The 27,832-nt window shown below is 43.0% G+C and overlaps 1 protein-coding gene across 2 annotated transcripts in view; it reads right to left on the bottom strand.

Moving 5' to 3' along the window:
- Positions 1-27,832, bottom strand: part of HOOK3 (hook microtubule tethering protein 3) — a 133,440-nt gene that overhangs the window by 69,199 nt on the left and 36,409 nt on the right. For both annotated transcript variants that reach the window (XM_073592077.1, XM_073592085.1), the window contains exons 6-10: positions 27,041-27,108; positions 25,184-25,246; positions 24,997-25,080; positions 10,412-10,575; positions 880-1,020 (exon numbers count right to left, since the gene is read on the bottom strand). In XM_073592077.1, coding sequence (XP_073448178.1) covers positions 880-1,020; positions 10,412-10,575; positions 24,997-25,080; positions 25,184-25,246; positions 27,041-27,108 — 520 coding nt within the window. The remainder of the gene's footprint in view (positions 1-879; positions 1,021-10,411; positions 10,576-24,996; positions 25,081-25,183; positions 25,247-27,040; positions 27,109-27,832) is intronic.

Genomic DNA, 27,832 nt, shown 5'->3' with positions numbered 1-27,832 from the left:
ATTATTAATTTATCCTACATTAGGAAAGTTTACTCTGGGTAGCATAACACCATGATTTACCACTATTATACCTTCAATAATTGGGTGCAGCTAAAAAAGTTGATTAGAAAATCTTGCCAATGGAGTAACCAAAAAAAGTAACAGCATGCTGCTCAACCTGCCGGATTCCAAAACAAGCTTAAAAATGTCAAAACTTGACTGGAGCTAAAACGTGGAGATTTTCTGTAACGGAGAACGCTTTAAAGAAAACCTGTTGCTCTGTTTTAGATGAACCTTCAACAGATTTGCGACTGTAAAGCAAAAATGTCAAAAACTGACAATACTGATTGTCAGCACTATATGCTGACAGTTTCAGCAATACCAATATTACATTAGTTACACTTAGTACCTTCTCTTCACAAAAATAAAATAGAAACATCTTCCAATAGACAAAAGGACCACAAAGAGAGCACAGCGTTTTAACCCTAACCCACTAGACAAGTGCCAAACTGGTGTAAAACTGCACTGACACATAAGCTAAAAGCAGATAAGAGAGGGCCTGTGTTTTACACACTTACAGAGGAAACTATATAGTGAAATCTCTCCAAACAAGAAATGAGCAGTCTTCAAAACTGGTAACTATAAAGCCCAAAAATGTCAAGAGTTCCTCATCAGGGGCAAGCACACCACCACTGCTGGGATAACAACTACTCATGTAAGGGTTTAGAAAAAAAATGCTTGTTTATAGATCTGTTTTAGGACCAGAGAATTCTGCATATACATAGCAGATCGATATAAATGAACAAATAGAAGTGGTTTTAAATTGGTATAATATATGATATACAGTAATACATGATAATAAAATGTTATGTAAAACATAAATATGATATGGTTATGTACCGAAGCACGTCCATTTCATCTTTCAATGATTGTGCCTCATCTGCAAGTGTGGTTAAGTCCTCATTTTGTTGTCTTAGTTCTGCAATCTCCTTCTCCAACTCTTCACAGCGTATCCTGTAATCATCTTTGGATGCTTCAAGCCTATAAAACATGAAAGAAAGCATTCTTTATAAACAATTTGTAGAATATTAAAAGATCAACAGCTTTTTACATCTTAACTTAAAAAATATCTAATTTTGTATATTACACACCTGTGTACTACTACAGTATATAAACATCATGGATGTCCGCAACAGATGAGCATATTAAAAATGTACAAACTCACACTGTTGTAGCTCATGTTACTTTAGATCAATATCTATATATTTGGCATAAAGATTTTCTATTTAATCCTTAACTGGTTTTAATTAACCCGCTCCTCTCCTGCCACTTCCTACCTTGTTATTTTAAACCATTAATATCTGTTTTTACGGTAAGTAAGCATATTTATATGCCGCGGCATGGAAGCGAGCAGACGTGAGTAAGCCGAGCTCCGTCTGACCAGCTCCACATTACCGCCTCTGCAGCAGCATCTAGCACACGGACAGCGGGCAATCGAGATGCCGTCACGGAGGAAGCATTCCCCGCACCCCCGGAGGACGCCTCAGCTCCGATCCACCTCCATGGACGTTTATCTTACCGGTGGCGGCCGGCATCGTGGGGCCAATTACATGATGGTGCCGGGTGTGTGTTCCCAAACAACACACGCGGCTTCTCCTGTCTCCTCTCCACACCATCCGCCTGCATCACCTCCTCCTCCCTCCTCACCGGGCTCCCTAGGCAGTCCCTTCAGCAGCCCAGGCCGGCATGATGCTCAGGGGACACAGGACATTGCCTCACACAGCTCGCCTCATGGCTCCCAGGTGCACTCTGCTACACCTCTTTCCTTTAGCCCCCAGATTCCACCCCCCCGCATGTTACCTGGGCATGTGGGATCACAGGCTGTCTTAGAAGATGGGGACCTGAGGTCACATATCCTAGCCGCCCCCGCCTGGACTGATCTGGAAGGTTTTATGGCCCGGATGGAGAAGGCTTTTAGAAAGAACATTACAGATTTGCAGGCTGACACAGTCCACATTGGGGGCAGGGTAGAGGCATTGGAGGAGACCGTAGAGAGCATTAACCCTACCCTACAGGCCCTGCAGACACGCTGTATGATGCAAGATCAACACATTGACTCTTTGCTTGACCAACTTGATGATGTCAAAAATCGGAGCCGAAGGGTCAATATTCGCATATGAGGTGTACTGGAAGCTACGGGTCCCAGAGACATTATCCCTACTCTACAGGGGATATTCAAGCAGATCCTGGGTAGAGAGGCACCTGATCGTATAGAGATTGACCGAGCTCATCGGGCTCTCAGACCCCCCTCTGATGACCCTGACAAACCCCGGGACATTATTTGCAAGCTGCACAAATATACTTTGAAGGAACGCATCATGCATCATGTTCGGGGGGTCCGCCATGTGGACTTTGATGGAGCTAAGGTGTCCCTCTTTCCCGATCTATCGAGACGCACACTGATGCAACGCAGGGCCCTTAAGCCCTTACTGGAAACTTTACAGGATGCCCACCTGATCTATCGCTGGGGATTTCCCTTCAGCCTATCGGTCACTAAAGGGGGCCAGCAAATTACTCTGAGGAACAAATTGGGCTTGCCCCACTTTTTGGCCTGCCTCGGTCTGCCGGCAGTGGACATACCTGACTGGCGCACTCCCCCGGCTATTCCGGCACCAGCCCGTCTGGAACCCTTGCAACAAGCCCATCACAGACGCCGCAACAAACCACGGGCAGACCCTGTTGTCCCTGCTGATCAGGGGCCTCCCCCTGCTGCACGTTGACTGTCCATTCGAGTTTCAGAAGATTACATCCTTTCTTCCATTTTCTCCTAATTTTTTCTTCTGTTTTCAGGACTGTTTTTGCTGCTGCAGATAATTCAAATGCACCTCTGATTTCTGGAGGTGCTCTTGCACTGGAGCGGGACCCTTAGTAGGGCTCCTGTCTGATGTCTCCCCACTCACACCCCCATAGGTGAACTCTTGGGAGTTACACTCCTCGGCTGAGGTAGTCCACGGTGCATGGGTCACTGGGACCTTTTTGGGCCGGCTGGCCGGGAAGTGACCCTCGCACCGTCGGTGTTAGAGTTATTTACTTGCCCATTTTCTTCATTTGTTTTGTATCATTCATATGTGCTTTTATTTTTCCCTCTTTTTTTGCCAACTGGGTCATACTTACATGTTTTTTCTTTTCAGCACCTCAGACTTATTATGTTCAATTGGCAGCAGGTCTCTCCTCATCCTTCACATGCCCCTGGGGCGGAGCAGCCAGTGATTATCCATGGCTGATCTGAAGATCATCTCGTATAATGTCCGTGGCCTGAGCTCCCCATCTAAATGCAGTAAGTTGTGTCTTGAGACAAAGACATTTTATTGATGCAGGAAAGTCATTTCAGAGCTGACTCAGTTCCCCGTTTCCCTACACACCTATACAACCAATGGTACCTTAGCAACTCACCCAGGCCTAAATCTGGTGGAGTGACGATTGCGATACATAAAAATTGCCCTTTCATTTCCTTAGAACACCATGCAGATCCAGATTGCAGATTTGTCTTTTCGAAAGGCACTCTGTTTGCTTGCAAGCTTACCCTCGTGGCGCTATATGCTCCTAATTCTAAGCAATTGGAGTTTTTGGAATCAATGTTAGATGCCCTTTTCCACGTTTCGGGAGGGGAGGCTGGTGGTGGGGGGGGTTACTTTAATGTCAGCCCCGACCCGCAGTTGGATACTTCATCTGGCCGTTCTACTCACTCGTTTGCCTTCCTTAAGCGATTTCGTAAGACCCTGAAAGCAAACCATCTGGTCGACTGCTGGAGAGTGCTTCACCCTACCGTAAAAGATTTCCGTTAAGATTCCGCCACACACAATGTGTATATGCGGATAGACTTCTTACTGGTAGACCAATGCTTTTTAGAATCGCTCTCTGGCGCGTCGATTGGATCTCTGACGATCTCCAATCATGCACCCATCTCTATCTCCCTAGCTCCCCTATCGCCAGAAGTTCGTCAATGGACATGGCGGTTAAATGAGAACCTGCTCGATGATGCAGTGGCACACAAGCAGGTCTTTGATACCATATCATTATATTTTAACGAGAACATGGCGGGAGAGGTGGGGATGGCTTCTGTGTGGGAGGGACACAAGGCCGTGATCCGGGGTGAGCTCATCTCCCAAGGATCCAGAATCAAAAAAGCACGCAGTGAGGAACTTCAGTCCCTACTGACCCAGCTACGCACCGCAGAGCTTAAAACATAAACGCCAACTGACGCCACCCCTTTATGAGGAGCTTGTGTCCCTTAGGGAAAAGCTCTCTACTCTGCTACACGCACACGAGATAGACAGATATGCGTCTCATAAATTTTATGAATGCGAAAACAAGTGTAGGAGGCTATTAGCAAGGGCCCTTAAAAGACAATGCACGTCCGGTCACGTACATAGGTTGCAAACTGCTTCGGGCTCCCAAACGGTATTGTCCTCCAAAATCCCGGACTCATTTAGGGAGTATGCCACTCTTGTGGGTCACACGCCTCCGCAGAAATTGGAATGTATTTCACAATACGCAGAGGAGGCATTAGCCCCACAATTGTCCACATCCATTAGCGAGCAGCTTGATAGCTGTGGCGGAGATTGAGGCAGTCATTAAAGACCTTCCGCAAGGAAAGAGCCCTGGCCCGGATGCGTTCACCAATGCATAATATCGTAAATTTTCCTCCCTCCTGTCTGATCGCATGTGTACCTACTTTAACGCCCAGGCATAAGGCACCCCGCTTCCGAAGGAGACATTGCTTGCACATATTACCGTTCTTCCAAAGGAGGGAAAGAACCCATCCATCCCTAGCAGCTATAGGCCGATCTCGTTGTTGAATACCGATATTGAAATCTTAGCAAAGGTCTTGGCGAATCGACTTAAGCCTATCCTACGGGACCAAACTGGTTTTATAGCGGGGAGGGAGGCTAGGGACAACTCCAACCGAGCGATACAACAAATTCATTGGGCGAATGTACAGCGGCCCAGTCCACCCTGTCTCTTGTTGTCCACAGATGCTGAAAAGGCTTTTGACCGGGTGGACTGGGCCTATCTTCAGGCGGTACTATCCAGGTTGGGTCTAGGACATAATATGCTTAGGTGGATAGGCTCATTATATAGTTCCCCAGAGGCCCGGGTTAAGGTAAATGGGACGCTTTCTAATGCTTTTCCTATTAGAAACGGGACCAGACAGGGGTGCCCTTTATCCCCCCTGATATTCGCCCTCACACTGGAACCGCTACTCAATAAGATACGGTCCAATCCTAACATCAGAGGGTTCACAGTGGGAACAACAGAACATAAACTATCGGCGTATGCCGATGACGTTCTATTTTACATCATGGACCCGCTGATTTCTCTCCCTAACATTATGGCGGAACTGCGGAGATTCCATTCTCTCTCCAGCTTTAAAATTAATTATAGTGAATCGGAAATTCTTCCCCTTGCTATTCCTCCGGCGATGCGCTCCCAGCTTGAGGCCTCTTTCTCCTTCACATGGTGCGGCTCTTCATTAAAATACCTTGGCATTTACCACCCAAATACGTTTGCACAATTATATACATGTAACTTTGCCCCCTACTCACCACAATTAAAGCCAATCTTTCGCAATGGGATCGTGCCACCTTCTTATGGATGGGCCGAGTCAGCATTCTGAAAATGAACATACTGCCGAGAATCCTTTTTACCTTCAGATGGTACCTATAGTGCTGCCCAGATCTCTCTTCTCGGCCTTCAACAGCTTGTTCCTAAAATTTATATGGCAGGGTCGTACACCTCGTTTGGCCCTCCGCACACTGCAACATCCTAAGGGGTTGGGGGGCCCCTCTATATGAAGATATTATGAGGCGGTTGTCCTACAAAGGATTCTTGATTGGCAGCACCATACTGCCACCAAATCTTGGGTTCCCCTTGAGAAATTTCTGGCTGGTCGTAATCTGTCTCACGCCCCATGGCTTCCTAGAGACTGTCCAGGCCTCTCAGACTTTGTATCACCGGTCTCTGTCCATGTGCTGAAGTTGTGGGATATCTTAAACGCACGGGGGCAGCTGTCACAGCCTGTGTCCCCGCTTGCTCCTGTTGGGGGCTTCCCCTGGCTCACTCCAGGGGAACACCTCTCCTACTTCCGCATGTGGGCAAGGGACGGGGAGATGCAATGTGGGAGGTTTGTACATGAGCAAGGCCTGGTCTCTTTGGACTGGCTCCGCTCTCAATTCGGCCGTTTCCATATGGACAAATGGCGCTATAGACAATTACATCACTTTATCCATAATTTGCCACGTCCTGTTCGACCTCCCTCTTCCTTGACCCCGTTCGAGAGGTTATGTAAGTCTGAGGACCCCATTCCTCACTCTATTTCAGTACTTTACGAGCTGTTGCAGTCTGCGGAGTCCCAGGGTAAACCAACATATATACGAGAGTGGGAGAGGGATCTGCAGTATACATTTACAGAGGTTCAATTGAGCCATCTATACCTTCTCACCCATAAGAGCTCGGTAGATACTAAGATGCAAGAAAATAGCTTTAAACTGCTGACCCGATGGTATAGGGTCCCAACAACCTTAACTAGAATGTATCCAACGGCCTCTGCTGCATGCTGGAGGGGCTGTGGGCTCCAAGGCACCTTCCTGCATGTTTGGTGGGAGCGCCCGAGGCTTCAACCCTTCTGGCAGGATATCAGCTCAGATAAAAATTATTTTGGATGTAGACTTGCAGGACTCACCATTAGAGTTTTTGCTGCATGTACCAAACACTCCTCTCAGCTTCTAGCGCAAGTCAATTCTCCCACATCTATTAAATGCTGCCCAAAGTTTGATTCCCATATATTGGAAGTTAACCCAAGTTCCAGGGCGAACCGAATAGGTGCACTTACTTAATTCCATTATGGCAGCGAAGGAGTGGATGTCGAAGTGCAAAGATAGGTATGATAAATTCTACGCTATGTGGGCCACATGGATACATTATACTTCCAACATGACACAAACGCCATCTAATGCGACCCCCAGCGGGCCGACTAGAGGTTGATGGTACATAATCTTTATTTTTGGAGGATGAGACCTGTGAGCCACAAACCCCTAGGTCTTTTATCATAGCTTTAGATGTACGCTTACTGCAGTTGTGCTGATTGATCGTTATACTTACTGTTTACGGGTATGCCCATTTCCCCCTTTTTTTTTGTCTCTCCCCCTTACCTTTCTAACTTGGGTTATCATGGCTGCAGAGCGCACAGCGTTGTATCCTATATATGAGAACAATATTTTGCTCTGCTACTACGGTTAAAGTACTCACATATCCTCTGTTGTTGAGGTATAACTTGATGAAGTCATATGAAGCTAATTACTGATTGTACCAGATGTCGTTGTGTCCTAGTAACCCAATATCCCTCACTCTTTTGTTCCCCTATATGCTCTTCTGGGCACTCATTGTGTTATTCTTTTTCTGGTTGTGTTTTTGATTTCTCAATGTATGATATCTTGAAAACATAAAATAAAGATTATACAAAAAAAAAAAAAAAAAAAGAAGAAATCTGCACCATGCTTTGTACATGCAACCTGATTCAAATTTTGTGAGAAACCAGACAAGTAGAAGAAAATGACAAGATTTATCTGCAGTAACACTAGTGTGTTTAAAACTGATAGGCTAGGTGCACACTAGGCTGCAAGGTAAAACGCAGTACTTTACAGTGCAGGAAAATTTGGGTGTCAACTCCAGCAGAGAGTGGTACAATGTGCATTTCAGCACATCACAATGCTTGTTTATGTTTTCTTTTTAAACTGTGTGTCCCATAGTGACGTTTCATTCCATGTCATTGCACAGCTGCATTGCCAGTTGTCAGTGCGTTGATATATAGGGTGTCATTCTGTATGCTGCTGAAAATTGCAGACGTGCTGAATTTTTCCACACTGCACCACATGTTACAATGGCGTGTTGGCGTGAAAGGGGGCACAAAGAAAGCAATTGTTTTCTATGGGTCGTAGCAGTGACCTAAATTTATGCAGTATAGAAAAAAATGCAGGTCCCTGCACAGTGTGGACGAGCCTTTAATGGTCAAAGCTATGAAACTATTTTCTCTTATTTTTATCTTTAAAGAGCATACCATCAAAAAATTTCCCTTAAAACAGTTAGCAAAAGAAAGCTTAGTTCACTCCATACCCAGAAACTAGAAGTATGACTTGGCTTTTGTTTATTTAAAGAAATCCTGTTGCCAGACCACTTAATTCAACAAAATACATCCCAAAAGAATATCTGTGTATTTAAGTATGACCATTAAAAACCTGTAAAAACCACCCTTGCGTAGACATCTAAAATCTTCTATACTGCTGCTGGGCACCACTATCTTAGATGTGATATCAGCAGCCAGAGAGTGAAGTGACACTCCACAGTAATCCCCTTTGCTCCTCTGCTGGCTGCTACATGAAATGTTATGTAGGCAGATTAGAAAGGGATGGAGGAGCTGGGCCAGTACAGACAGTAAATTAGATACTCTAAGACAGGGGTCTTCAAACTACGGCCCTCCAGTTGTTCAGGAACTACAATTCCCATCATGCCTAGTCATGTCTGTGAATGTCAGAGTTTTACAATGCCTCATGGGACGTGTAGTTCTGCAACAGCTGGAGGGCCGTAGTTTGAGGATCCCTGCTCTAAGAAGAGAGGCATGCGGGAGAAAGATGAGCTAGGGAATTAACTTTACTTGAGCAGTCAAGTTTTCTAGCAAGTAAGCATTTAAAAAAAAAAAAAAAAAAAAAAAATTTGTGCTTTTACTAGGATTTCTTTTTTAAGTTGGCGATATGGTAAAGGTATTACCAGAGTAATAGGCAATAATAAAAATTACCAATTCTGAATAAAGAATCATGCAAATCTGAAGCAAAAAGTTTGATGAGAAAACATATCAGAGGTTGATCTATGCAGCACAAAATCAGATTTGTAGTACTCACTACAGGGCTGTCATCTCATTTTGCTTATAAACCACTAAGCCACCAAGTTGGAACAAGCATGTAGAGCCATATTTTAGACTTCACTGTCTACACCCTTGCTTTATGGAGGTGATACACACACACTGCAAATGTTTTTGTCATTTAGACTATACGTGCAATTTTCAAAGCTTTTGTTATCAGCGAATTAGACTGTCCTAGCACCTTTGCCTATAATGTGCCAATTGTGAATCAGCATACTGCAGACATGCAAAATTCCAACTAATCTTCAAACCTAATGAGTAGTCTTTCAGGTCATAAGAAGGCCCCTCCTACTACTCCTGTAATGAACTGTACTGTAATTGTACTGTCCCTTTATATTTGAAAAGCACTGTGTAAACTGTTGTCACGATATAAATCCTGAATACTACTACTAATACTACTCAGTGGCAGGCCGGAATTGTTTTTTTTTTTTTTTTTTTTGGGGGGGGCAAACAGTATGCCACCGAGACGGTCGGTGGGATGGTCGTTTGCACTTATACCATGGCAGCTTCCCATGCTCGGCAGCCTCTCGTTCCACTGCTCTCCACAGCGGCGGCGGCGGCTTCCGTTTCCTCCCTCCTTCTTGGTGGCCATTCGGGAGTCTTCTCTTTTCGGACAATCAGAAAACGGTTCTCACACCAGCTCCTGATTGGCCGGATTGAGGATCAGTGTTACAACAGTAAATATTAATTCGCTGTTGTAACATTTGGGTGGGCTCATGGCACAATGCTCTGCGCTACCCTATTTTGAAGCCTATTAGAGCCTATGGCTCTAATCAGGTGCTTCAAACACACACCCCCCCCCCTGTAATTCAAGCGCCCGCCATCCTGAAAGGGGCCAGACGCCTGAATAGGGGGTGGCTGTGGCGGCCATGGATAGATTCATGCTATGCATGAATTATTCATATAGGGGGTGGCGAGGATAGAGGGGGCGGCCCCCCTAATGGACGGCCGCCACTGCTACTAAACAGACAATTTTTATTGTATCATTACTAAAAGTTCATGTGTGATCATTTTATTCTATGGTCTAGACCAGTGATGGCAAACCTTGGCACCCCAGATGTTTTGGAACTACATTTCCCATGATACTCATGCACTCTGCAGTGTAGTTGAGCATCATGGGAAATGTAGTTCCAAAACATCTGGAGTGCCAAGGTTCGCCATCACTGGTCTAGATGCAGGGAGCTGCAAACTATGGCCTTCCGTCACAGAACTACACATTCCATGAGGCATTGTAAAACTCTGACATTCACAGACATGATGGGAATTGTAGTTCCTGAACAACTGTAGGGCCATAGTTTGGTGACCCCTGGCCAGAGCCATTCAATGTGCAAACACAAATTCAGAAAAGAAAAAAAAAAAAAAAAAAGAAAAAAGGCACAAATGTTACAGTATTATGTAATGCAAGATATTTTTGTTAAACAAAAGATGAAACTGGAAAATAAAGCACTAGGAAAATACCTAAATGTTTCCTCCTGCAGCTGCTCAAGTTGTGTTTGAAGCTGTAAATGTCGCCTTCCAGCTGGGCTGTTGGGATCTTCTAATGAGTCAGACTGGTTCAAGCGTTCCATAAGAACCTGGTTCTCAGCAAGCAAGCTGCTTTTCTCTTCCTGAAGGCCTGCAACCTAAAACAAAGCAATACAACTCGTAAAACTGTTCAGAGATACTGTCCAATACAATCCGATACATGCCAGCCACACACAGCAGTTGCATCAGCGCAACATGTGTTATCACAACAATTTCCTGGCTCACATTAAAATAACCAAAAATGCATTATCATTATCAATTACTACAAACAATATCCTGATTTGCCCTGAAATGCCACAGTTAGGGCTCACTGACACCAGTGTGCGCATATTAAGGTGCACAGAATGCACGCTGCTGTGTGCTATGATGCATTGTTAAAACGCATTGTTGTGTTCACTTTCCCTTTTTTTTCCCAGCTGTATGTTTTGCACTGCGGTGCATTGCAATACAGTGTGTTGGAATAAGCTGTGCAAAAATGAAACATCCCACATTTTTCATCGCACACCAATGCAGGGGAGAACAGAAGACACAGACATAACAGCCTTATTCTTGCATTTGGACGGAGTTGGGCAATTGTGCCCAACACAGCAGGTGCAAACAAGCCCCAAAAAAGCTAAATGAGGTAAATGTAAAATAAAATGTAATGATAACAATATTATTATTAATAATGTTTTGCATGGAAGCTGGTTTACTAGGATTGCAGAGCCTAGATCAGTGATGGCAAACCTATGCCACGCGTGCCACAGCTGGCACGCAGAGCCTTCTCTGTGGGCACACGAGCACACACTGACCGGCCATCGCTTTCACATCACCTCCCTCAGTATCCTATATGCGAGCGAGCCTTCATGTCAGCCTTGCTCTGTGCTCTCCCCTCCCAGCGCTCTCCAGTGCCCATGAAGAAATTACTAAAGCGCTGATATGAATATTCAAATTACTGTGATATATGTGATTAGTAGAAACTAACTGAATGATACAAGCTGCAACCAATCTAATGGTGTTCTGACACCGTGAATAAGTGATGAAATAACAAAATAAATAGTGCGCTAAAATCAAACTTCTACCATACCATAAATTATTCAAAATCCATATAATCCATCATATAATATGACCAACATAATAAATAGACTAAAAATGATTGATTAGAAAGTGATCGGGACTACTGCCCCTTGAAGTGCTCAGTGCAATATTACTATAATCTAAAATAAATATTAAAGTGCTACATGGAATTCTATAGTATAAAACCATAGAGTATAAAATGTCTTGTCTTTAAAACAGAGTCTTTAAAACACCGCATCTGCTGTGCTGACAGGCATGCACATTAGATGTCGTCACTGGCTCCTCCTGACACGTTGCATCACATCACGTGACGTGACCCTTGAAAAAGTCACCCGACGTGACGCAGCGCGTCGGGAGGAGCCAGTGACGTCATCTAATATGCATGCCTGTCAGCACAGCAGATGCAGTGCGAGGAACAAAATCCCTAAAGACGTCTGACCGTTTTTGCAATAAGCGCTGATTAACTTCACAAATGTGAGTGACTTTGGTTTAAAATTCAGACACTTTGTTTATAGCTTGTATCATTGCGCAATGATGCATTTCTTTTGTTTTATGAGAAAAATCATACAAACGGTGAAACTGAGAGGAACAGCAAGCAAAATCAGCCGAATATTATTAACGGACGAACAGTCTGGCAGGACTGATCCCTGGTGCGAATCAGTGGGGAACTATTATTGTCTATTTGGTCTTATTTTATTTTTTTCTCTTTTTTAATAGGTTAATCAATGTGGCTTTGTGGCTAATCTTGTGCATTTTGGGTTTGTTTAATCCCAACACTCAGTGTTTTGAAGACAAGACATTTTATACTCTATGGTTTTATACTACAGAATTCCCCTGTAGCACGTTAATATTTATTTTAGATTATAGCAATATTGCACTGAGCACTTCAACGGGCAGTAGTCCCGATCACTTTCAAATCAAGAATTTTTAATCTATTATGTTGGTCATATTATTTTATGGATTATATAGGATTTTGAATTATGTATGGTATGATAGAAGGTTGATTATAGCGCACTATTTATTTTGTTATTTCATCGCTCTCCAGTGCCCCCCTGCTGAATGCTCAGCGAAGCGAGAGAAGGCCAAAAAAAAAAAAAAAAAAAAAACACATCTTCTCCTCTGTCCTGTACCCGATCCGCCCCTGGCAGCCTCTGATCTCCAGGTGAAGACAGACCGGGAGGGAAGAGTGAGTACTCCTCCAAGGTTTCCTATTGTCCTCAGCGGGGAAAACAAGGACAACAACCCAGAGCCAAGATGGTAAAGGCTAACAAATCTCTGGTGAAGCAGGCACCCGCTGAGCAGCACACAAGGGCATTGGACAAGCTGGGGGCGCCGAAACCCACCACGGGAGCCCAAGAAGAGCAAAGCCAAAAAGAAGAAGAAACAGGTGAAGGAGGCCGATGTGCTGAAGCTGGGCGCCGGATCAACTTTATCTGACAGCAGAGTGTCAGCCCCGAGGAAACTGCCAAAAACTTCTGCTGGACTCCTAGTTAGTATATACAGAAATACACAGAACTTGATGAAAGTGTGCTGTGATGTCTGGGGGTAAACATGGAACACATCAGAAATCATTGGGCTGTGTCATGATGAGGAGCAGTGATCGGATTGCAGCTATGTATGACAATCCTCTAAACACCATATAAAAAGGATAGACAATGTTGTCACCCATAAAAAACAAACACACTCAAGGGCCCAGGCACCATACACATGCATTCCACTGTCAAACGCACACAGCATAGTCAAAGATGGTTACAAAAACGTTTTCTAAACTAAAACCTCAGTATTCAGGTTTAATTGCAGTGTTGGCACTTTTAAATAAATGAGTTGGTTTTGTGTCGTGGTTTGGGCACTCGGGCTCAAAAAGGTTCGCCATCACTGGCCTAGATCATCTGCTGTAGCTCCAGGAAAGTACCTGTCCTTATAGTTATTAGGGTGCTTTTCTTTAAAACACTACACCAGTTTAGCTCTGCTGCTTGGAAGTATCCTTGGGAATGTAGAGAATATTTAGAAGCGGGGGTTGTGTATGTTTTCTTCTCTACCTTGTTTTGCAAAAATCTGAAAGCAATATTAAAAATTTATCCAAAAGTCAGTCATAAGTCATAGTCTAAATTCTGAACCATCACTACTAGGGTTGAGCTGATACTAAGCATTTGCACGACTACTCAAACAAATGCTCCAATACCTGAAACCAACACCTTTGCAGTGCAATTTGAGCTCATACAAAACAAAAGTGCTCATATCTCACTGCAAAGAATTGCATGCGATTTGAATAGGAATGCAGTGCGATTTCTGTCCAAATCACATGTGGTTTAGACAGGAATCGCATCACATTCCTGTTCAAATCACATGCAATTATTTGCAGTGCGATTTAAGCCCATTCATTTTGTATATCGCACCGCTAAAAAGGCATCGGTACTCGATATCGGTGAATACTTGACCGAAGGTATCGGTACTCGTATTTGCCGTTACTAAAACGGTATCGGTGCAAACCTAGTCACTACATTAGAAATAGATTGTAAGACTGCCAACATTTTATGTACAGTTGTGCTCAAAAGTTTGCATACCCTGGCAGAAATCATGAAATTTTGGCATCGATATTGAATATATGACTGACCATGCAAAAAAACTGTCTTCCATTTAAGGATAGTGATGTTTTGGGTGTGTGAGCTCTAAAGGCATGGGGAAAATTGATGGCAAGATGAATGCAGCACGTTATCAGAAAATACTGGAAGACAATTTGCATTCTTCTACATGAAAGCTGTGCATGGGACGCTCTTGGACTTTCCAGCATGACAATGACCCGACACACAAGGCCAAGTTGATCATCCAGTGGTTACAGCAGAAAAAGGAGAAGGTTCTGGAGTGGCCATCAGTCACCTGGCCTTAATATCATTGAGTCACTCTGAGGAGATCTCAAAACGCGTGGTTCATGCATGACGACCAAATACTTTGCATATCCTGGAGGCATTTTACCAAGATGAATGGGCAGCTATACCATCTGCAAGAATTTAGGGCCTCGGGCAACTATCACAAAAGATTGCATGCTTTCATTGATGCTAAAAGGGGCAATACACAGTATTAACCCCTTCAGGCCGACCGTACACAAATGTGTTCTTGGCTTGAAGGGGTTATACCGCGGTGATGCCTGGCTTTCTAGTGATAACAACCGAAGCCGCTAAAAGCCGCTCGGCTGTTATCCTAAAGGAGTGGGAGGGGATGTCCCTCCCACGGTTCTCCCGTCCCACCGGGAGCCCCGAGCGACCAGCCAACATGTGCACTGGCTGGCTGACGACCCTACTGAAGCCGGTATCGGCACCAATCTAGTAACCCTAACTATTGGGGAATACTCTGAATGGTCAGGGGTGGGTAGTGGGGGTCCCCCAGGGTTCTGTGCTGGGACCAATCCTGTTTAATTTATCCATAAAAGACCTGGAAGATGGGGTAAACAGTTCAATCTCTGCATTTGCGGACGATACTAAGCTAAGCAGGGCAATAGCTTCTCCGCAGGATGTGGAAACCTTGCAAGATTTGAACAAATTAATGGGGTGGGCAACTACATGGCAAATGAGGTTTAATGTAAAAAAAATGTAAAATAATGCATTGGGGTAGCAAAAATATGAATGCAAATATATACACCAGGGGGAGAACCTCTGAAGGAATCTAGGATGGAAAAGGACCTGGGGGTCCTAGTAGATGATAGGCTCAGCAATGGCATGCAATGCCAAGCTGCTGCTAACAAAGCAAACAGAATATTGGCATGCATTAAAAAGGGGATTAATTCCAGAGATAAAATGATAATTCTCCCGCTCTACAAGACTCTGGTCCGGCCGCACCTAGAATATGCTGTCCAGTTCTGGGCATCAGTCCTCAGGAAGGATGTACTGGAAATGGAGCGAGTACAAAGAAGGGCAACAAAGCTAATAAAGGGTCTGGAGGATATTAGTTATGAGGAAAGGTTGTGAGCACTTAACTTATTCTCTCTGAAGAAGAAACGCTTGAGAGGGGGATATGATTTCAATTTAAAAATACCGTACTGGTGACCCCACGATAGGGATAAAAAACTTTTTCGTGGAAGGGAGTTTAACAAGACACGCGGCCACTCATTAAAATTAGAAGAAAAGAGGTTTAACTTTAAACTGCGTAGAGGGTTCTTTACTGTAAAAGCGGAAAGGACGTGGAATTCCCTTCCACAGGTGGTGGTTTCAGCGGGGAGCATCGATAGTTTCAAAAAACTATTAAACACCTGAATGACCCCAACATACAGGGATATACAATGTAATAGTGACATATAACCACACACATTAGGTTGGACTTGAGTCTTTTTTCAACCTCACCTACTATGTAACCCAGAAGCGATGTCATGACACCACTTTCGGTTTACTCGGCTACCAATGGCGCCAATTTAAAAAAACAAAAACAAAATGTTTAAATGGCGTTTTGAATACTTTTAAGCGCAAAGAGTACCTGTCACTGCCTATTACTGTTACAAGGGATGTTTACATTCCTTGTGACAGCAATAAAAATGATCTGAATTTTTTTTTTTGAAACAGACAGTGCAAAAAAGAAAAAAAAAAAAAAATGAAAGCGTCCTGTCCCTCCATGCTCGCAGCACGCAGAAGCGAATGCATACGTAAGTCTCGTCCGCAAATGTAAACGGTGTTCAAACCACACATGCGAGGTATCACCGCAATCGTTTGAGCGAGAGCAATAATTCTAGACATCCTCTTTAACTCTAAACCGGCAACCTGTAGAAATTTTTAAAGCGTCGCCTACGGAGATTTTTAAGTACCGTAGTTTGTCGTAATTCCACGAGTGCGCGAATTTCAAAGCATGGCATGTTAAGTATCTATTTACTCGGCGTAACATCATCGTTCACATTATACAAAAAATTGGGCTACTTTACTGTTTTTTGTTTTTGTTTTTTTTTTTTTAATATTCATGAAAGTGTCTTTTTTGTAAAAAAAAAAAAAAAAAAAGTGCGTTTGAAAGGAAGGCTGCGTAAATACCGTGTGACATAAAAAATTTTGCAACAATCTTCTAGGATTGTGCAATTCTGTTATGACCTACACAATTACAGAATACGAATCCTATAAGAAATAAAGCAATGTGTTTTGTCTGCTCACTCATGTTTCCTTTAAAACTGGTAATATACAGTGTGTACCAATTCTCCAAGGGGATGTAAACTTTTGAGCACAAATGTATTAACAACTGTCAAAAGGCCTGTGTTGGACTTTTGTTTACTTCAAAAGGGTTATACATTCCATGACAAGTCTATGGCAGTGCAAAACCCACTTGAAGCAGGTCAAATGTGCCTGTCAAAAAGGTATTCCGCATGTTCCCTGGGGAAAACCGTTGTCAAACTGACATCACTTGAAACAAGGTCAAAGCCAGTCAACACAGGCCCTCGGGACAGGAGTTCTTGCAATTTGGGAAGATGTGGTGACACTCATTGCGCTAAGAAAAAAAAAATGCAACAAGTCTTCAACCCACAAGCTTTGTGGTTTGAACAGGGCATATAGAAAGCAACTGTTTTCGATGATGTGCCCTTGTAGTGATGGGAATTTATCCAGTGCAGAAAAATGCCAGTCACTGCAAAAAATTAACAAGCATTAAAGCAGAACTCAACCCATTAGTTTAATGATGGTTTCACAAAACCGTTAGGCCCCTTTCACACTGGGGCGGTGGGGGCGTCGGCGGTACAACAGCGCTATTTTTAGCGCTGCTGTACCGTTGTTCTTGCAGCGGTATTCGGCCGCTAGCGGTTCGGTTTTAACCCCCACTGGCGGTCGAAAAAGGGTTAAATCTACTCATACAGCGCGGCTATAGCCGCGGTATTACCGCGCTGTCCCATTGATTTCAATGGGCAGGAGCGGTTTAGGAGCGGTGAATACACCGCTCCTTCCCCGCTCCAAAGAAGCGGCTCGCAGGACTATTTTTACCATCCTGCGAGCGCACCGCTTCAGTGTGAAAGCCCTCGGGCTTTCACACTGAACAAACAGAGGAGGCTGTTTAGGGGTGGTTTTCAGGCGGTATTTTTAGCGCAATACCGCCTGAAAACCGCTCCAGTGTGAAAGGGGCCTTAGATTCAAGGCACGTCATGAATAATAAACTTTCACAGTTGCTTGTGCGCCTAACGGAACTGTCAAGCCATCAAAGGGTTAGTGTCATAACTGATCACATGTGCAGTAACATGGCAATTTCAGACCAAACAGGCTAAGATGTCAGCTTCCTTGGCTATAAAGGAGAGGAGGGTTTAGCTCTGCTTTAAAAGCGCTGCTGCTGAATCATCAAGTATTATGTACTGTATCCCATGAATGCTTGAACAAGCCTATTTCCGCCCCAAAATTTTGAGTATATCAATCCTTTGAAAAAGTTTACCAAAGCTGATTTTTTTTTTTTTTTACAGAGTAAGAGAAATATCAACCATATACAGACGGTCCCCAGGTTATGAACAAGATAGGGACTGTAAGGTTTGTTCTTAAGTTGAATCTGTTTGCAAGTCAGAACAGGTAAATTTTTTTTAAGTGTAGCCCCAGCCAAACACAAAATAATTTTTAAGCTTTTTGGATAACATAGGGAAGGGTTAACATCCCTGTAACATTTGTTTTGCTGTCTGTGCCCCAGTTCAGAAGATTTCACCTCACTTTCTGTCCCAATGACAATTGGATTTAGAAAATTTTGGGTTGTTGTGGAAACAAACCTTGGTGATAAAGCATCAGTGGAGACAACTTTTTCCCATAACTCTTACAGGAGAGAATTTCCCTTCCTAGGGGGTAGATTTCCTCACTTCCTGTTGTCTCCCTCCGTTTGTAGTAGTTGTTGTTTGTAAGTCGGATGTTTGTAACTAGGGGACCGAATGTACTTTTTTATTGAAAACTACAGCTGAAGCAGGGGGAAGTCTCAGTACTATTGCTGCATCCATAATATAATCTAAAATTACCCAACAAGGAGATTAAGACTCCCTTATAGCCAATAAATTAGAACATATAGCTGACAGTAAGGATGAGCTCAGGCGTGTTCGCATGCTGCACGTGCCGAGCCCGTCAGGAAGTCGGCACGGCGCATCGCTAATCACAGGCAGTGAGACATTTCCTGATCTCTGCAGCAGCACATCGGGAATTATCTCACTGCCTGTGATCTGCGCTGTGCCGACTTCTTGGCGGGCTCGGCACGTGCAGCATGCGAACACGCCGGAGCTCATCCTTAGCTGACAGCATTTATGAAAATCCAAAACATCTGTTTTTGGTTAGCCTAACTTTTTAATATGGAGAGAGCGGTCCATTTTATTACAAAAACGAAGCCCTGCCAAACTAACTTTGCAGCTTTATGGCCCATACACACGATCCGAAAATCGGACGACAGATCGTCTGACTTTTTTTCGCTTAATAGTCACAAGTAGAAATTCAATAGGTTACTAAAGTCACAAAGATTCTCGTACGACAGAAAAAAAAAAAAAAAAAAAAAAAAAAAAAAATCGGAAGTGATGTCATGTGTTGCAATGTATTTGTATTGTATTTTCGAACGACAACTGTACTGACTAAACGAAAATCGTACATTCTGGTATCGTACGAGGAAAATTTTTGTGCTTGTCCGATCAAATAATATCAGATAAATTGTCGTGATTGGCTCTCGAAAGCTCTGTACTAACGATCCGATTATCGTACAATCGCGTTGAAAGCGGTATTTGTGGTCCAATTTTCGGATCGTGTGTACGGGCCATTACATAGCGAATATTGAACCATGTAGACGCGCAGGCACGTATTGTACATTGCAAAAAAGCACAAAACATGCTTTTGTACTATAGTTCTCTTCATACATTATTGCTCATGATAAAGTGCATTATACTTACGATGTGTATTTCTGTGAAATACTGGCAGTCATTTAAGTGTTAAAAAGTAGATTAGTATTTTTAACTAAAATAAAACAAGTCAGTGCATATGCAAACCAAAGCAACATTGTGTTAGTAGGTGTAGATGCCGAGAGGGTGAACATTCATAATTTACCCTTTCTTCTAGATCATTACATTCATATCTCAGTTTATCTCGCTCCTCCTGGATATAGTACACCTTCAGATCCACAGGAAGCAAAGTAAAAAGAGTAATTAACTAGATTTTCATCAGTGCAACCACAAAATAACAGAGGGCGATTCTGTGTACAGTTCATTTTTTTTATTTTAATTATACCATTCTACAACTTCTGTAGAACAATGAATACAGTGCATCTGGAAAGTATTCACAGCGCTTCACTTTTCACACATTTTGTTATGCTACAGGCTTATTCCAACATGGATTAAACTAATTATTTTGCTCAAAATTCTACAAACAATACCCCATAATGACAACGTGAAAGAAGTTTGTTTGAAATCTTAAAAAAAAAAAAAAAAAAAAAAAAAAAAAAAATTTTTGTAAATTTGCAAAGTTAGAGTACATAACTATTCACAGTCTTTGCCATGACACTCAAAATTGAGCTCAACTTGATTGGAATTCACCTGTGGTAAATCCAGTTGACAGGACATGATTTGTAAAGGCAGTGCATGTCAGAGCACAAGCCAAGCCATGAAGTCCAGGAATTGTCTGTAGATCTCAAAGACGAGATTGTATCAAGGCACAGATCTGGAGAAGGGTACCGAAACATTTCTGCAGCATTGAAGGTTTCAATGAGCACAGTGGCCTGCATCTATAAAATGGAAGAAATCTGGAACCACCAGGACTCTTCCTAGAGCAGGCCCGCTCAGCCAAACTGAGCAATAGGGGGAGAAAGGCCTTAGAGGGGTGACAAGAACCAGAGCTCCAGCATTTCTATGTGGAGAGAGAAAAACCTTCAAGAACGACCATCTCTGCAGCACTCCACCACTCAGGCCTGTATGGCAGAGTGGCCAGACAGAAGCCACACGCCAGCCCGCCTGGAGTTTACCAAAAGGCATCTGAAGGACTCAGACCATGAGGAACAAAATGCTTTGTCACATGGCCAATACCATGCCTACAGAGAAGCATGGTGGTGGCAGCATCATGCTGTGAGGATGTTTTTTCAGCGTCAGGAACTGGGAGACTAGTCAGGATCAAGGAAAAGATAAATGCAGCAATCTAGAGAGACATCCTTGATGAAAACCTGCTCCAAAGCGCCCTGAACCTGAGACTGGGGTGAAGGTTCATCTTCCAACAGAACAATGACCCTAAGCACATAGCCAAGATAACAAAGGAGTGGCTACGGGACAACTCTGTGAATGTCCTTAACCACTTCAGCCCCGAAAGGATTTACCCCCTTCCTGACCAGAGCACTTTTTACAATTTGGCACTGCATCGTTTTAACTACTGTATTTATTGGCGTATAACACTCACTTTTTCACCATGAAAATCGGGTGCAAATAGTGTGCGCGTGTTATACGCCAATACTTCAATTTTAGCTGCCTCGGAGGGGACAGGGAGGGGGGGGGGCGGGATGAGCGCCATCACATTACATACAGTGAGAATCTCCTGTTTACTTGGCGTCCTCTGTAATAGGAAGTCCTGTCTCCTGGGCTGCCATTGGACCACAGTTCTGTCTATCATAGGAGATTCTCACTGTGATGTAATCTGTCGGTGCTTGTCCCACCCCCCTCCCTGTCCCCTCTAGGCTGTAGATGGACATCGATCAGACAGCACTGAAGGCATTGGTGAGACTGCTGCATTGATGGCAATGGTGAGGCTGCTGCACTGAAGGCATTGGTGAAGATGCTGCATTGATGGCAATGGGGAGGCTGCTGCACTGAAGGCATTGGTGAAGATGCTGCATTGATGGCAATGGGGAGGCTGCTGCATTGATGGCAATGGGGAGGCTGCTGCATTGATGGCAATGGGGAGGCTGCTGCATTGATGGCAATGGGGAGGCTGCTGCATTGATGGCAATGGGGAGGCTGCTGCATTGATGGCAATGGGGAGGCTGCTGCATTGATGGCAATGGGGAGGCTGCTGCATTGATGGCAATGGGGAGGCTGCTGCATTGATGGCAATGGGGAGGCTGCTGCATTGATGGCAATGGGGAGGCTGCTGCATTGATGGCAATGGGGAGGCTGCTGCATTGATGGCAATGGGGAGGCTGCTGCATTGATGGCAATGGGGAGGCTGCTGCATTGATGGCAATGGGGAGGCTGCTGCATTGATGGCAATGGGGAGGCTGCTGCATTGATGGCAATGGGGAGGCTGCTGCATTGATGGCAATGGGGAGGCTGCTGCATTGATGGCAATGGGGAGGCTGCTGCATTGATGGCAATGGGGAGGCTGCTGCATTGATGGCAATGGGGAGGCTGCTGCATTGATGGCAATGGGGAGGCTGCTGCATTGATGGCAATGGGGAGGCTGCTGCATTGATGGCAATGGGGAGGCTGCTGCATTGATGGCAATGGGGAGGCTGCTGCATTGATGGCAATGGTGAGGCTGCAGATTGGCATTGATCAGGCTGCATTGATGGCAATGGTGAGGCTGCAGATGGGCATTGATCAGGCTGCATTGATGGCACTGGTGAGGCTGCAGATGGGCACTGACCCATATTTTGCTTCAAAGTTCCTTATTTAAAATGTAAGATTTTTTCCTGAAACTTCCCTCTTAAAATTAATGTGCGTGTTATACCCCTGTGCGTGTTATACGCCGATAAATACGGTAATTGCAATGCTGTACCTAAAAGAAATTTGCGTCCTTTTCTTCCCACAAATAGAGCTTTCTTTTGATGGTATTTGATCACCTCTGCAAGTTTTTATTTTTTGCGCTATAAACGGAAAAAGACCGAAAATTTTGAAAAAAAAAATGATATTTTCTACTATTTGTTATAAAAAAAATCCAATAAACTCAATTTTAGTCATACATTTAGGCCAAAATGTATTCGGCCACATGTCTTTGGTAAAAAAAAATATGTCAATAAGCGTATATTTATTGGTTTACGCAAAAGTTATAGCGTCTACAAACTAGGATACATTTTCTGGAATTTACACAGCTTTTAGTTTATGACTGCCTATGTCATTTCTTGAGGTGCTAAAACGGCAGGGCAGTACAAACCCCCCCCCCCTCCCCAAATGACCCCATTTTGGAAAGTAGACCCCCCAAGGAAATTGCTAAGAGGCATGTTGAGCCCAATGAATATTAATTTTTTAGTCCCAAGTGATTGAATAATGACAAAAAAAAAAAATTTACAAAAAGTTGTCACTAAATGATATATTACTCACACATGCCATGGGCATATGTGGAATTGCACCCCAAAATACATTCTGCTGATTCTCCCGAGTACGGGGATACCACATGTGTGGGACTTTTTGGGAGCCTAGCCGCGTACGGGGCCCCGAAAACCAATCACCGCCTTCAGGATTTCTAAGGGCATAAATTTTTGATTTCACTCCTCACCACCTATCACAGTTTTGAAGGCCATAAAATGCCCAGATGGCACAAACCCCCCCAAATGACCCCATTTTGGAAAGTAGACACCCCAAGCTATTTGCTGAGAGGCATGTCGAGTCCATGGAATATTTTATATTGTGACACAAGTTGCGGGAAAAAGACAAAATTTCACGTACCAGGTACGTGATTTTGCCTGCCCGTGCCATTCTGCCGCAGTATATCTGCGTGAGGTGGTCAGCAACTGGTTAAGTTGCCCAGCCAGAGCCCAGAAGCCGATTGAACATCTCTGGAGAGATCTGAAAATGGCTGTGCACTGACACTTCCCATCCAACCTGGTGGAGCTTGAGAGGTCCTGGAAAAGAAGAATGGGAGACACTGCCTAAAAATAGGTGTGCCAAGCTTGTAGCATCATACGCAAAAAGACTTGAGGCTGTAATTGGTGCCAAAGGTGCTTCAACAAAGTATTGAGCAAAGGCTGTGAATACTTATTATTTAATTTTTGTTAAGCCTCTTGCACATGATACTCCTGTATGAGCATCTACTTTTTCAGACTTTTTTGTTGTATGTATTTGCACTCAAACTTATTCTCGCATTCTCGTTCTTCACAATATGAAAATGGAAATTTCTGTGCATGAGGCATAAATTACTGACCAAAAAGCTGATTTTTCTATATTTTTTTGTACTGAAGAATGCACGGCGCTCGTTTACACACCTGTGTGCATAAGCACATTACAATTAATGGGCTGTATATTTTATCTCAGCAAGGAAAAAAAAAAAAAAGCTGCATTGTGCAAGAGGCCTAATAAATTTGCAAATATTTCAAACAAACTTCTTTCACGTTGCCATTATAGGGTATAGTTTGTAGAGGTTTGAGGAAAATAATGAATTTAGTCCATTTCTGAATACTGTAAACACAACAAAATGTGGAAAAAGTGAAGCGCCGTGAATATTTTCCAGATGCACTGTATATTTGGACAGTTTAGTTATGATATAAAAATACTTGTGCTTTGATGTGTTATTTTTAATGAGTGGCTGCACACTGATCTCCTGACTGTGCTTTACTATATTTATCTATGAGGGCAAACACAATTATTTTTAGAATAGAGTAACAGAACTTGGTTAATGGCCAGCCTTAAAGAAGTAGTAAACAAAGCTTTTTAACTTGTACCAACAGGTAGGCCTATAGTAAGGCTTACCTGTAGGTACAGTCTGTGTCTCCTAAACTTGCGGTGTTTAGAAGATATTCAAACTTGAAGCAGCTGGTGATGTCACTGGCACATGCACACTGCGCTCTGAATTGACAGCGCACTAAGTGTGCTGTCAATTCAGAGCGCTGTGCTGCAAGAGGGATGTCACCACAGCATTGTCATTCAAACGGCCGAAGAGCGCGAGCCGGGAAGAAGACTGGGTGAAGATGGAAGCACACTGCTGGATGGCTTCATTTTAAAGGCAAGTCAGTCATAATGTGCTAGTATGGAGGTGTATACTAGCACATTATGGTCTAAACTGCCAAGAGGCCCACATTTAATTTTTTATTGCAGGAGTTTACTACCACTTTAAGTAGGTTATACACTTAGTTTGTTTTCATTCAACTAGCTGGTTGAAGAAGAAAAAACCCTGACAGATCCCTGCATCCGCACGGACCTCACCTGCCGTGCTATTGTATTCCGACAGCCTGACTTCCCCACTCCCCTCAGTTGGACCGTTTGACAAAAGCCAGTTGTCAGCCCGGCTTCTGTTGAACAGACAGCATTATACATGTACCAAAATTGGTCGAGTTCCTGCTGTACCAGCCAAATTTTGGTACGTGTATAGCCAGCTTTAGTGCTTCTGCAGATGGTCTTTAAAGAGAGCATCTGAGCACATCCTGCACTGGGCAATACAATGAAACTAAATACAGCATGTTTTGAAGTATTTTGCCCTTTGCTTGGCAAACACAGAAAAGAACACATATACAAGGAGGGGCCACTGCTCATGGGTTAGATGAACCCTGTAAGTACGATAGGGATTGCTGCCCTGGTTGTGGTCAGGATTCCTATGGTCTCTTAAAAGGCCATTTACACAATATATTTTTTTGTAATTTTGTACATGAATACTAACCTGCATGTCTAGTTCATGGCAGCGCTGGGCAATTTCTTCTTTCGCTGCCAAGGCATCATTGAGCTCTTCAGTAATCTTCTTTAACTATTCATAAAGAATCATCTATTAGTCAAGAGTAGACATGTGGGACAGTTATGAGTCATGTTCAAGTAGCTTGCATCCTTTGGTGTGAAAAAGAGAGGGTTACCTGTCGGTCAAGTTCAGCATAAGCATCTGTTCCTATTGACACTGGAGTTTCTTTGCTCATTAGCTGCAAAGAGGTCAAAGAGGGTTAAAGAACAACAGGCTCCAAAGTGTTAAAGACTTTCTCTTTCCCTAATCTCACAAATGAATTCACAGCAGCATGTTCCATCGGTTCACATTCACATGACATACATTTTAGGAAAACAAGAACTACTGCATAAATTATTGAAGTAGCAGCATGTAGCTAATATGGGAAGGTGAGAGCTTAGCCAGGGCTCTGGCCTCATGGGCCCTGAATTAGAATACATGCAGAAAGAACAAGTAAAGCATGTCCAAAGTCTGGTACCATTTACAGTGTAGGAAAAAAATGACTGGTTGCTAGGGGCAAAATGCATTCATTTTGGACACTCTCGATACTCAAAACCCAGTATAGGGTCTTTATAACAGTCATACTGATGAAAAACTATGCAACTTTGATGCTATAACAAAACTTGACAATTTTGCAAATTTACCTTTCAAAACCATAAAAGTTTAAAAAAAAAAAAAAACCCTGTCTATAACAATCAGCAACCCTGTAATTTTGCTATAGTGCCAGAAAACAAATAGCATCTTTAATCTGGTTACACCAATGCGAATACTTTCAAATTTCCTCAGGTTTTAATGAGTCAGAAGGGCAGCAAACATTTAATTTATTTAGTTACTATATTAGAACAAAAATTAAGTGCACAATTATACAGTACTGTCTATTTAAACGGTGACCGAAAAATATGCAATGTGCTCTTTAGTGCTCAAACTTGATATGCTGTGCTACGTAAAATTCTGCATGGAAAATATTGGCACACACAACCACTCCGTGTTATTTTCCCAATGGACTTTCAACTGAAACTGTGGACCTGGTTACCATAGGTCCATAATGCACCTTTCCCCCAAAGGGATATACTGTATGTAAACCACCTTGTCTCTTCCACTGAACAGTAGGACCTATTAGTGCCTTTTCCCTTTTAAGGGTGGCTGCAATACCACCACTTCTTCTCTTCCACACTGCAGGTGGCCACAGATATATTCTCTAAAAACAAAAGAACACTGAAGGAGATAGAGGAAGGCACTGGATGAGTTATTTATGTGCACACGTTTTGTGCAACTTTTAATATGAATGTATCTTTCATATTTTTATATATAATGTTTATCCTAAATAAACATTTTACATTAATAAAGTTTTATTTTTGGAGAATATATCTGTGCCTACCTGGGAGGAGACCGAGTGGCGTTTTTGCAGCCATCTTTTAAAAGGCAAGGGGCGCTAATTGGACCTACTGTGCAATTGAGGAGACAAGGTGGTGCTATTACATATATAACCTTAAAGATAAAAGGTGCAGTATGGATCTATGGTAACTGGGTCCCCACCATTTAAAGGCTAAGTTCACCTTTAAAGAAATAAAAAAAAAAAAAAAAAAAAGAGAACAGTATATAAAGATTGAGCACTGAAGAGCAGACTGCATATTTATGGGTCAAATTTTAAAGGGGAGGTGTTGTAAAATTCTTTATTTTTATGCTGTGATGGCACTGATTGATATACACTTTTTCCGAAGATGATTTTTTTAGGAGTATGTATTATGTTTTCAACACTAATGAGCGCTGCTCTTAAATTTTTTTTTTTGGGCTGATTTGTGTTAGAAAAGTACATAAAGTGCTGGCACAGCTCAGATTTGAGTTTATATATTTTTTGTTTTTTTATATTGCCACTATTTTCTTCATAGTACACAGATAGCAATTCTCATTTTCTCACACAGGTCAGAAGAAATAAATAACTATTTATTCTGTATCAAGAATATTTTTTTTGTTGTTTTTTTAAAAAACTTACCTCTTGGATGGCAGTCATCACCATATGTTGCACAGATTCCTCCATCATCATGATGGTCTGAATATATTCTAAAAGTAGAATATTCACAATTGAATTAAAAAAACAAAAACAAAAACTGAAGAACTAGACTAAATTAAAGCTGAACTCCAGGTATGGTTTTCCAGGCATAGTCACATAGGTCCAGCTCAGACCAGTGTAAATATACATATTTTATACCTGTGGGCGGAGCTGCTGTTTTAATTATGAGGCCCCCCCCCCCTTCGAAAATATCAGAACAATATTTTGGTTAAAAATACATTAAAATAAGTATTAGCGGGCACAAGCACAACATAACCGACAACATGCCTGCTAAATCTAAAAGTTAAAACTGTATTGAGTTATGAAAAAGCTTTGTGTGTGTGTGAATGAGGTCTTGGGGGTTCTGTGGTCTGTACAGTGTAAATTTTAGTTTTTAATGTAGCTGGAGCTGTATGCAGGTTATGCCATGTTATGCCATGGGGATGCAGCAGCTGTACAAACACAGCTGCAGGTCCTAATTTAACAGGTGTGTGAGTATAAGGTGTACAGTCCTGAGCACAGACCGTGTACATTTAGGGCCACTCACCTGCACATCTGTCAAAATAGGGCCTGTGGCTGTGTTCATACAGTCACCGCGTCCCTGTAGAGAAACAGGCAGTTCTAGCTGCACAAACAACCCACTCATTCACACTGCATGGGCTAGAGAACCTGTGTGAATGAGCTCTAAGTTTTTTTTTTAACCCCTTGGCGCCGGCCGTACGTTAACATGCAGCC

This window comes from Aquarana catesbeiana, linkage group LG01 (assembly GCF_042186555.1).
Source record: "Aquarana catesbeiana isolate 2022-GZ linkage group LG01, ASM4218655v1, whole genome shotgun sequence".
NCBI lineage: Eukaryota > Metazoa > Chordata > Amphibia > Anura > Ranidae > Aquarana > Aquarana catesbeiana.
The sequence above is the reverse complement of the archived record's forward strand: the minus strand, read 5'-3'. Positions and strand labels throughout refer to the sequence as shown.